Raw genomic sequence first — 9,450 nt, 5'->3', positions numbered from 1 at the left:
ACCAGTCCCTCCTGCAGCAAAGCAACCCCACAGCATATTGCTGCCACCCCCGTGCTTCACGGTTGGGATGGTGTTCTTCGGCTTGCAAGCAACCCCCTTATTCCTCCAAACATAACAATGGTCATGATGGCCAAACAGTTCTATTTTTGTTTAATCAGACCAGAGGACATTTCTCAAAAAAGTACGATCTTTGTCCCCATGTGCAGTTGCAAACCGTAGTCTGGCTTTTTTATAGTGGTTTTAGAGCAGTGGCTTCTTCCTTGCTGAGCGGCCTTTCAGGTTATGTCGATATAGGACTTGTTTTACTGTGGATATAGATACTTTTGTACCTGTTTCCTCCAGCATCTTCACAAGGTCCTTTGCTGTTGTTCTGGGATTGATTTGCACATTTCACACCAAATTACGTTAATCTCTAGGAGACAGAACGCGTCTCCTTCCTGAGCGGTATGACGGCTGCGTGGTCCCATGGTGTTTATACTTGCGTACTATTGTTTGTACAGATGAACGTGGTACCTTCAGGCGTTTGGAAATTGCTCCCAAGGATGAACCAGACTTGTGAAGGTCTACCATTTTTTTTCTGAGGTCTTGGCTGATTTCTTTTGATTTTCCCATGATGTCAAGCAAAGAGGCACTGAGTTTGAAGGTAGGCCTTGAAATACATCCACAGGTACACCTCCAATTGACTCAAATGATGTCAATTAGCCTATCAGAAACGTCTAAAACCATGACATCATTTTCTGGAATTTTCCAAGCTGTTTAAAGGCACAGTCAACTTAGTGTATGTAAACTTCTGACCCACTGGAATTGTGATACAGTTAATTATATGTGAAATATTCTGTCTGTAAACAATTGTTGGAAAAATTACTTGTGTCATGCACAAAGTAGATGTCCTAACCGACTTGCCAAAACTATAGTTTGTTAACAAGAAATTTGTGGAGTGGTTGAAAAACAAATGTTAATGACTCCAACCTAAGTGTATGTAAACTTCCGACTTCAACTGTATATATTATGTAAACACGTCCTTTAAGATTGTATCTTCTGACTAATTCACGAGCTTCAGTGATTGTGACTGGCTCTCTTGAGGATATCATCATTTTCTCTTATTGGTCGGCTCCCAACGTCGCCTGGGAGAGTGTATAAAAAGCATCATATTCCATCTAGCGCAAGTCCATCTCTGGGGTGCGGTGTAGACTATATAGTTCTGCAAACAGTGCGCGAGAAAGCGGGAGAAGGCGGGAGAAAACACCTGTTACGGAAGAATCAAGTCGACAAAGCAGCCTCCAGGTCATCCGTAAGTTTATTAAGCTGAATTCAACCGGTGTCTAAAATTGAATATTTGTGTCACTCAAGCGCGCATAATGAAATATATTTCGGCACCGAGAGCATACCAACTTCTAATTTTAACTTGTTGCACTTTATTTTCGCGTTATGATAGGCATAGGCTAATAGGCTAATGTAAACTACTACATTATTTACTTTTTAAATAATACATTGACTTTCTTCCAGTACACCAAGTTTTGCTAAAATCTAAGGAGATCCGTCTTGATTCTCTATGAAGGCAAAGTTATTATAAATTAAAGCTTGTGCATATTCATCACAGACCAGACCTGCTTTAGCCTATCATTTTGTCTGTATCTTCCATCTCTTATCAACATGCACAAAATGTAAGTTCAATTTAACTTAACAGAATAGAATAGAATAGAATACCATATGACTGTTAAAGAGGATCTCAATGTGCTTAAGAGTGTTTATTTTTACATCACATTTTAAAATGAACCAAATTTGAAACCTAAACAAAATTAACTGTGGTTCTAAGATGAATAAATGTATTGAAAAATTCATGAGTGAAGGCTACGTGTGTTATTCTGGCTAATGTAGCAGTCTTTATTATTCCACAGGAGCAATTTGTTGTTCAGCATGTTGACATATACTCACTGCTACCTAGACAACATGTATGAATGTACTACTGTATGAGTACAATAATAGTGTTTTCTTAGCCTTTGTAAATCAATCATGTGCTAACATTGCATGTATATTTACATACCACTTATTTAGGCTGAAAAATGATTTATTTATTCAACAGCTCTATAATTAAGCAATAAGGCACGGGGGGTGTGGTATATAGACAATATACCATGGCTAAGGGCTGTTCTTAGGCACGTTGCATCGCGGAGTGCCTGGATACAGCCATTAGCCGTGGTATATTAGCCATATACCACAAACCCCCGAGGTGCCTTATTGCTATTATAAACTGGTTACCAACTTAATTAGAGCAGTAAAAAATAATTGATTTGTCATACCCTTGTTATACGGTCTGATATACCACGGCTGTCAGCCAATCAGCATTCAGGGCTCGAACCACCCAGTTTATAATATTGGCCATATATAACACCCCCCTCGGGCCTTATTGCTTAAGTATACACTTGACACATTGGGGTCCATTTCATTGATTTTATCGTTTTTAGATTCAGTTAATCATTTCTTACACAGATATAGCAACAGTTGCAATGTGATTTACTCAGTTGTTAATTCATGTATTTCATAACTGCTGCCATGTTTGTGCTTTTGCCTGCAGACAGAGAAACACCCCTGTATCCCACCTGGTGAAGCCCAGTGGGACAATGTGGGTTCTGGACAAGATCCGTGGGTCAGTAGAGACCACTGTTCTCCGGCGGGGGGAGAATGGGGACAAGGAGGGCAATACTCCAGCCTACAGCAACGTCCTCACCCCTGATAAAATCCCTGATTTCTTCATTCCCCCCAAGCTGGTCTGCTGCCCCCCGGAGCCTGAGACCTTGGACGTCGTCAAGCCCAAGGAGGGGCTGCGGCCCTCGGCCTCTGAGCAGACCATTGGCAGTAAGAAGATCAGCAGCCCTCGCAGCCCACGTCTGGTCGCCAAGCTGGCTGGGGACACCAAGAACCTGTTGAGGGCCGCCAACCGTCACATTATCCAGATAGAGAGCGCTGATGACGTGGTGGCAGGGGACACAAACGCTGACCCTCAGTCTCAGACCGCTATGTCACTGCCCTACGTCCCCAAGACCCAGACCTCCTATGGTTTTGCCACTCTGATGGAGAGCCCCCACACCCGCCGCAAGGAGTCCCTGTTCCACTGTGACCAGACCAGCCCCCTGACCTCCCCGAACTCCCAGAGGAAGGGGAAGAGCAGCGTCAGCGAGGGCAACCACCTCAACCCCCCTGACTTCAACACCTCTCACAACCCGTACCGCTACTTTAGCGGAGGGGAGAGTGATACCTGTTCCTCGGCTGAGTCCTCTCCCTTCAACTCCCCACTGCTCTCCCGCTCTGCCTCGCTGCTAAAAGTTTTCACCCATGAGACGCAGGCCAAGGTGGTGAAAGCCAAGAGGACGTTTGCCCGCCACAGCTCCTTGTCCACAGACGAGTGCAGCTCGGCCGAGCCCAGTCCCAATGCGCTGCGGAGGCTCCACTCCTCATCCCTCCACGCCGGTGGGCCATCGGACCGGGAGCACACCGTCAACCTGCACAAGGGTGGCAGGGTGAGGCTCAGCGCCGACTACGATGCCGGCACGGCCCGCCTGCGCATCCGCATTCTGGCTGCCGAAGAGCTTTACGACAAGATGTACGACATCAAGAGCATCAACTGTTGCGTGTCGCTGTACCTCAACCCTGGCAAGCTGCAGAAACAACGGAGCACTATCATAAAGAACAGCCGAAATCCTGTGTTCAACGAGGACTTCTTCTTTGACTCTGTGACTTCAGTGCAGGTGAAGAACCTAGCAGTGAAAATCAAGGTGGTGAATAAGGGCACCAGCCTGAAGAGAGACACTCTGCTGGGGGAGAGAGAGATCCCTCTGGGGAAGCTTCTCCATGGCCTCTAGGTCTGTCCTGGAGATACAGAACAGTACTCTGACTGACACAGAATGAGACTATGAATGATAACGTGCATGAATAGAAGATTTATAACTGGAGTTAGATGTTTGCTTGGTGTCCCCTGTATTCACATAGAACTGTCTGAAAGGAACAGTTAATTTACAGTCAATGTCTGGTCTGGTCTCTTAGCTGGTCACCTCCTCAACCTTCTGTTCCCTGAGCCTGCAGCCCTACACAGCCCAACTTCTAGATCATGTGGTGGACAATCGAATATGACACAGGTCAAAAAACACCTGCACGTTTGAGTGACTCACTTTTTGTACTCTCTTGATCTCGACGTTGAATGTAGCATGGTTGCAATTACATGTGACTCAGACAATACAGGATGCGAGTCTCTATGATTCGGTTTTTATTCAGCACTACAACGCTTTTATGGATCAGGGGGTCTTTGATGTCGCCTCTATAACTTGATGTGCAAATTATCCTTTGATGCTGATTGTTGTTGTGTTCTACAGTAGCCTACTACCGGAAGGAGGGCCAATCTGTGATGTGACCACAATGTCCCAAACCTGGAGAATAGAGATCAGACGTCACCACCTGCTTCCCAGCCGCTTGGCATGAATATGTAAATGCAGTGATATGTTAGCAGTTTGTACTTCAGTTTCATAACACCTACAAGCATTACCAAGAGAGAAAGAAAGAGAGAGAGATAGAGAGAGAGAGGGGGAGAGAGAGTGTATGCATTACATTTTAAAGAGTATGACATTTTTCAAAGGTGTTGAACATGATTTTATACATAGATGTGGTTTTTGTATGAGACATATGCTTCAGTATGATGTACACTGCATGACCAAAAGTATGTGGACACCTGCTCGTCGAACATCTCATTCCAAAATCATGGGCATTAATATGGAGTTGGTCCCCCCTTTGCTGCTATAACAGCCTCCACTCTTCTGGGAAGGCATCCCATTAGATGTTGGAACATTGCTGCGGGACTTGCTTCCATTCAGTCACAAGAGCATTAGTGAGGTCGTGCACTGATGTTGGGTGATTAGGCCTGGCTCGCAATCGGCGTTCCAATTCATCCCAAAGGTGTTCGATGGGGTTGATGTTAGGACTCTGTGCAGGTCAAGTTCTTCCACACTGATCTCGACAAACCTTTTCTGTATGTACCTCGCTTGTGCACGGGGGCATTGTGATGCTGAAACAGGAACTTCCCCAAACTGTTGCCACAAACTTGGAAGCGCAGAATCGTCTAGAAAGTCATTGCATGCTGTAACTAAGGGGCATGGCCTGAACCATGAAAAACAGCCCCAGACCATTATTCCTCCTCCACCAAACTTTACAGTTGGCACTATGCATTCGGGCAGGTAGCGTTCTCCTGGCATCCGCCAAACCCAGATTCGTCCGTCGTACTGCCAGATGGTGAGGCATGATTCATCACTCCAGAGAACTGCTCCAGAGTCCAATGGCGGCGAGCTTTACACCACTCCAGCCGACGCTTGGCATTGCGCATGGCTGCCATGGAAACCCATTTCATGAAGCTCCCGACGAACAGTTATTGTGTTGACATTGCTTCCAGAGGCAGTTTGGAACTCGGTAGTGAGTGTTGCAACCGATGACATACTATTTTTACACACTACTCGCTTCAGCACTAGGCGGTCCCATTCTGTGAGCTTGTGTGGCCTACCACTTCGCGGCTGAGTCGTTGTTGCTCCTAGATGTTTCCACTTCACAATAACAGCACTTACAGTTGACCGGGGCAGCTCTAGCAGGGCAGAAATTTGACGAACTGACTTGTTGGAATGGTGGCATCCTATGACGGTGCCATGTTGAAAGTCACTAAGCTCTTCAGTACGGGCCATTCTACTGCCAATGTTTGTCTATGGAGATTGCATGGCTGTGTGCTTGATTTTATACATTTTACATTTACATTTTCGTCATTTAGCAGACGCTCTTATCCAGAGCAACTGTCAGCAACGGGTGTGGCTGAAATAGCCGAATCCACTCATTTGAAGGGGTGTCAACATACTTTTGTATATATAGTGTACGTGTGAATTGTTATCAAGATACAACATTATGACTTTGTAAATTATGTACTGCTCCCTGCTGGAGAGTGAATGATTGGCAGCCCCCTGACCCTAAAAACCTTATAATTTGCTGAATTCATTATTATGATGGTGACCTGTGTTTTCCACACCTGGCAGTGTAGACAAGCCACTAGGCCAGAGGACTGAGAAAGGAAAAACATTTACAATAACAAATATTTACAATAAACAATATTGACATGAAGGACAGTCTTCTACTCTCTGCATGTGCTCTGCTGTCCTTTAAAATGAATTACAATACATCTGATCTGATTGCAATTTCAAGTAGGAGACAGAGGAAAGAAACAGAGGTTGTTTTTGAAGATGGTTAAAGGGTCACCACACACATTCATCTTTGAGATATGGAGTCATCTAATCGTGTCAAACATCACTGTTTTACAGTATATAGCCAGTGTTTTTGTGTGTTACATTCCCTGTCATGTTGGAACCTAGACTATACAATAGAGCTCTCTACAATACCATTGCTTTCCCCCAAGCTTATACTTTATATAACTTGACTTTGCTCTAAGTGTGAGGATTTTGTTATTGTGGAAAATTCGTAATCTTCTACAATACTATTAAATGATTGATTTGTGTGTGCTCAATGCTCATGCTATACCTGCTGTACAAGGGCACGTGCTCACTGAGTTGTAACCAATCCCTTCTTTGGCTTACATCGGCATGACTAAGAAACTAAAATATTGTCAGTAGATTTTATAAGACTTGTAGTAGGCAGGGTCAAAATGTAGCCTAAGTGCTTTTATGATGAAAATTCAATTAAAACAAAAAGTGTATTTGGGGGATTGCCGAACAAGGACTATTTTCGTAATTGATAGTCTTTTCTTGTTTCTCATCTACAGATGTAGGATCTTAATTTGCAGTTTGCTACAGCAGGAAAATAATCCTGCAGCAACAGGAAATGTGCATTATAATTAATGATTTTTTTTGTGGGCTTTGATACATTTTTCGTTAGGGCAAATCAAGTCTGAAATTTCAAAGTGGAAATTACAAACTTTAGAATCCTTTTTAAAACTTAGATACACTCCAAGTTTGCATTTCCTGTTGTGCAGGAAAATTCTCAGCAACAAAAGAGTTATCAAATTAAGATCTTACATCAGTATTTAAAAAAGCCCAATGTACATTTGAACTAGGAATAATTATCCTGAGAAATGAAATATGTGCTGCAAGCTCTCACTCAACAGGTTAGATATGCAATTAAAAAAAGATAATCAACTATTTCAAATGGATTCAATTAACGTTCTCCTCATGACTGTGTTTTCAGGCATTGGGCGACAGTTGTGGTTCTGCTATTTCCAGTTAGGCTATGATTTCAAGTGCTTTAAATACTGTAGGCCAGACCTCCTTGCTGATTATCTTCTATACCAACCACAGGGTTAAATATCCTGGTTGAATACACTGTAAATATATATATCTTACTAACTAGGCTGCTTATGGTGCCCATGTGTGTCATGTTATGGGATGCCAATGGGAGGGCTTACTGTCAGCTAGATAATGGATAAATATATGCTTTATACATGCAGTCATGTATAAAATAAATTCAGTGCTTTTAGATCTGAGCACCTGACTTCTAACAGTGCTGGAATACCCACTATCCTCTATGATGTGTGTTTTTCTCTGTTTGTTGTGGGTAAGCCCAACACCCCTATTGTGAGTGCAGAAAACCTGCAGATGTATAATGTATATAGTCACTTTAAGTGGGTTTGCCATCATAGCATGGACTTGCTTTATAGAATAAGACCCCTGCTTGATGCATTAGATACACGGTTAGCCAATTTGATTGCCAACCTTGATTTAAGTCTCTGAGGGATTGCCAGAATGAACTTTACAATTAGCTAGTAGTTGGTGTTCAGAAATCCTTCCTCGTTATTCTGTGCTAAATGGCTATTTAATTACACAAGAGCTAAAAAGGTCTGACTGTCAACATTTTTTAATTATACTTGGAAGACTCTGTGCTTATGTGAAATAATGAAAGTGGGGATGGATATTTATTTCAGTGATCTAATTTCTACAGAGGAGAGGAGATGTTTAATATGCTGAACTTATTCTGTTTCTCAAGTCTTCCTGTCTCGACAACAGGTTTTCAGAAAATGAAACAAGTGCCAATCCGTCGTACTTGATGCCAAATTCTTTAATTGTTCTCTCAAGGTGTTAGATAAATGATGGATGCTAGTTAGTTTCTATCTACTGTATTGCTATTGTTGGTGTGAGTACTTATGTCTTTTATACTGTGATGTCATTACTAATGGACACCTGTGGGGTTTCCTGACTGTTCCTCAAACTGTGTTGATATAGGCCTATGTATGACTATGAAATGCCTTGATTAAAAGCAAATGTATTGTAGATTCTTCATAACATCATTACTACTTTGTTGACATAATGACTTTATACAAATCAGTGCTATAGCAGTGACTTTCTCACATTGTGTTAATCATCAGATCTGATACAACAGTAATTCTCATATTAGGGCTCTATTCAATCAGTATTGCGGAAATTCAGCGTTACAGCGTAATTTAAAGTTAAAGGCAATTATCCTGTGTTAGCGGAGACTGCATTCACGGTAAACGCTGCATATGTCGGCTCAATCGGAAATTACCTTGCCATTTCTAGCACGCAATCTGTAACGATTCAGCGATACAGATTGAATAGAGCCCTTAGTGTGCTAGTCAGAATAAGAGTTTAGAGAATACATTACTAATAATGATTTTAGAGTCCCAAAGGCACATGGCTCCATTATCTCCACATAATTATACACCTCTGCTTAAGAATGTCTTCTGTGTGAATCAGTAGGGCTTCTAATGAAGCAGCAGTCATTATAGCAGCAATCCTCTCTACAGTGTCTAAGGGTCAGTCCAATTACTGCAGTCACCAACTGTCACCTCTCTATCACATGAACTCATGGAGTCAATTAGATCCTGGTTTGTGCCAAGGAAACTGAGTCTGTAGTGTCCCGTATCGTATTAATATATGCTTCGCAGCATAACTCCTAATCTGATCTCCTCTGATGGCAGTTTAAATTCAAATTATAATCACTAAGAAGTATTTAACTTTTTGTTATACTGTCCTGTGAGTGTGAACTTTTTTTAGGTATTATCCAGTGAGTGGTCAGGTTCCCTATTAACCTCTAAGCACTAAGCTAACATATGGAATTGTTTTAAGATGGTCATACCATGGATCATTTAGCTGTTTGAATTTTAGGACCCCTTTAGGTATCACCCCAAAATATTTTAAAATTATTTGATAAAACATGGCCTTGTCACAAACATTGAGAGACGGGTCAGACCAAGGTGCAGCGTGAAAAGCGTACATGTTTATTTAACTCAATAAACATAAACAAAACAAGAAACAACGTAACGCGAAGTCCTCAGGCTATACACATACAAGCCGAACACGGAACAAGATCCCACAGCTAAGGTAGGCAAACAGGCTACTTAAGTATGATCCCCAATCAGAGACAACGAGCGACAGCTGGCTCTGATTGGGAATCACACCC

The 9,450-nt window shown here is 42.4% G+C and overlaps 1 protein-coding gene across 1 annotated transcript; it reads left to right on the top strand.

Annotated features, from left to right (window-relative positions):
• The first annotated feature begins 1,194 nt into the window (after positions 1-1,194).
• LOC121539906 (C2 calcium-dependent domain-containing protein 4C-like) lies at positions 1,195-4,761 on the top strand. Its single transcript, XM_041848552.1, has 2 exons — positions 1,195-1,291; positions 2,576-4,761. The coding sequence occupies exon 2, from the start codon at positions 2,622-2,624 to the stop codon at positions 3,858-3,860; it is 1,239 nt and encodes a 412-aa protein (XP_041704486.1). The 5' UTR covers positions 1,195-1,291; positions 2,576-2,621; the 3' UTR covers positions 3,861-4,761.
• The last annotated feature ends 4,689 nt before the right edge of the window (positions 4,762-9,450 follow it).

The sequence above is a fragment of the Coregonus clupeaformis genome, chromosome 26, assembly GCF_020615455.1.
Source record: "Coregonus clupeaformis isolate EN_2021a chromosome 26, ASM2061545v1, whole genome shotgun sequence".
Taxonomy (NCBI): domain Eukaryota; kingdom Metazoa; phylum Chordata; class Actinopteri; order Salmoniformes; family Salmonidae; genus Coregonus; species Coregonus clupeaformis.
The sequence above is the reverse complement of the archived record's forward strand: the minus strand, read 5'-3'. Positions and strand labels throughout refer to the sequence as shown.

Bases quoted from the DNA above. Each gene is read 5' to 3' on its own strand.
- LOC121539906 (XM_041848552.1), top strand. From the start codon at position 2,622: ATGTGGGTTCTGGACAAGATCCGTGGGTCAGTAGAGACCACTGTTCTC.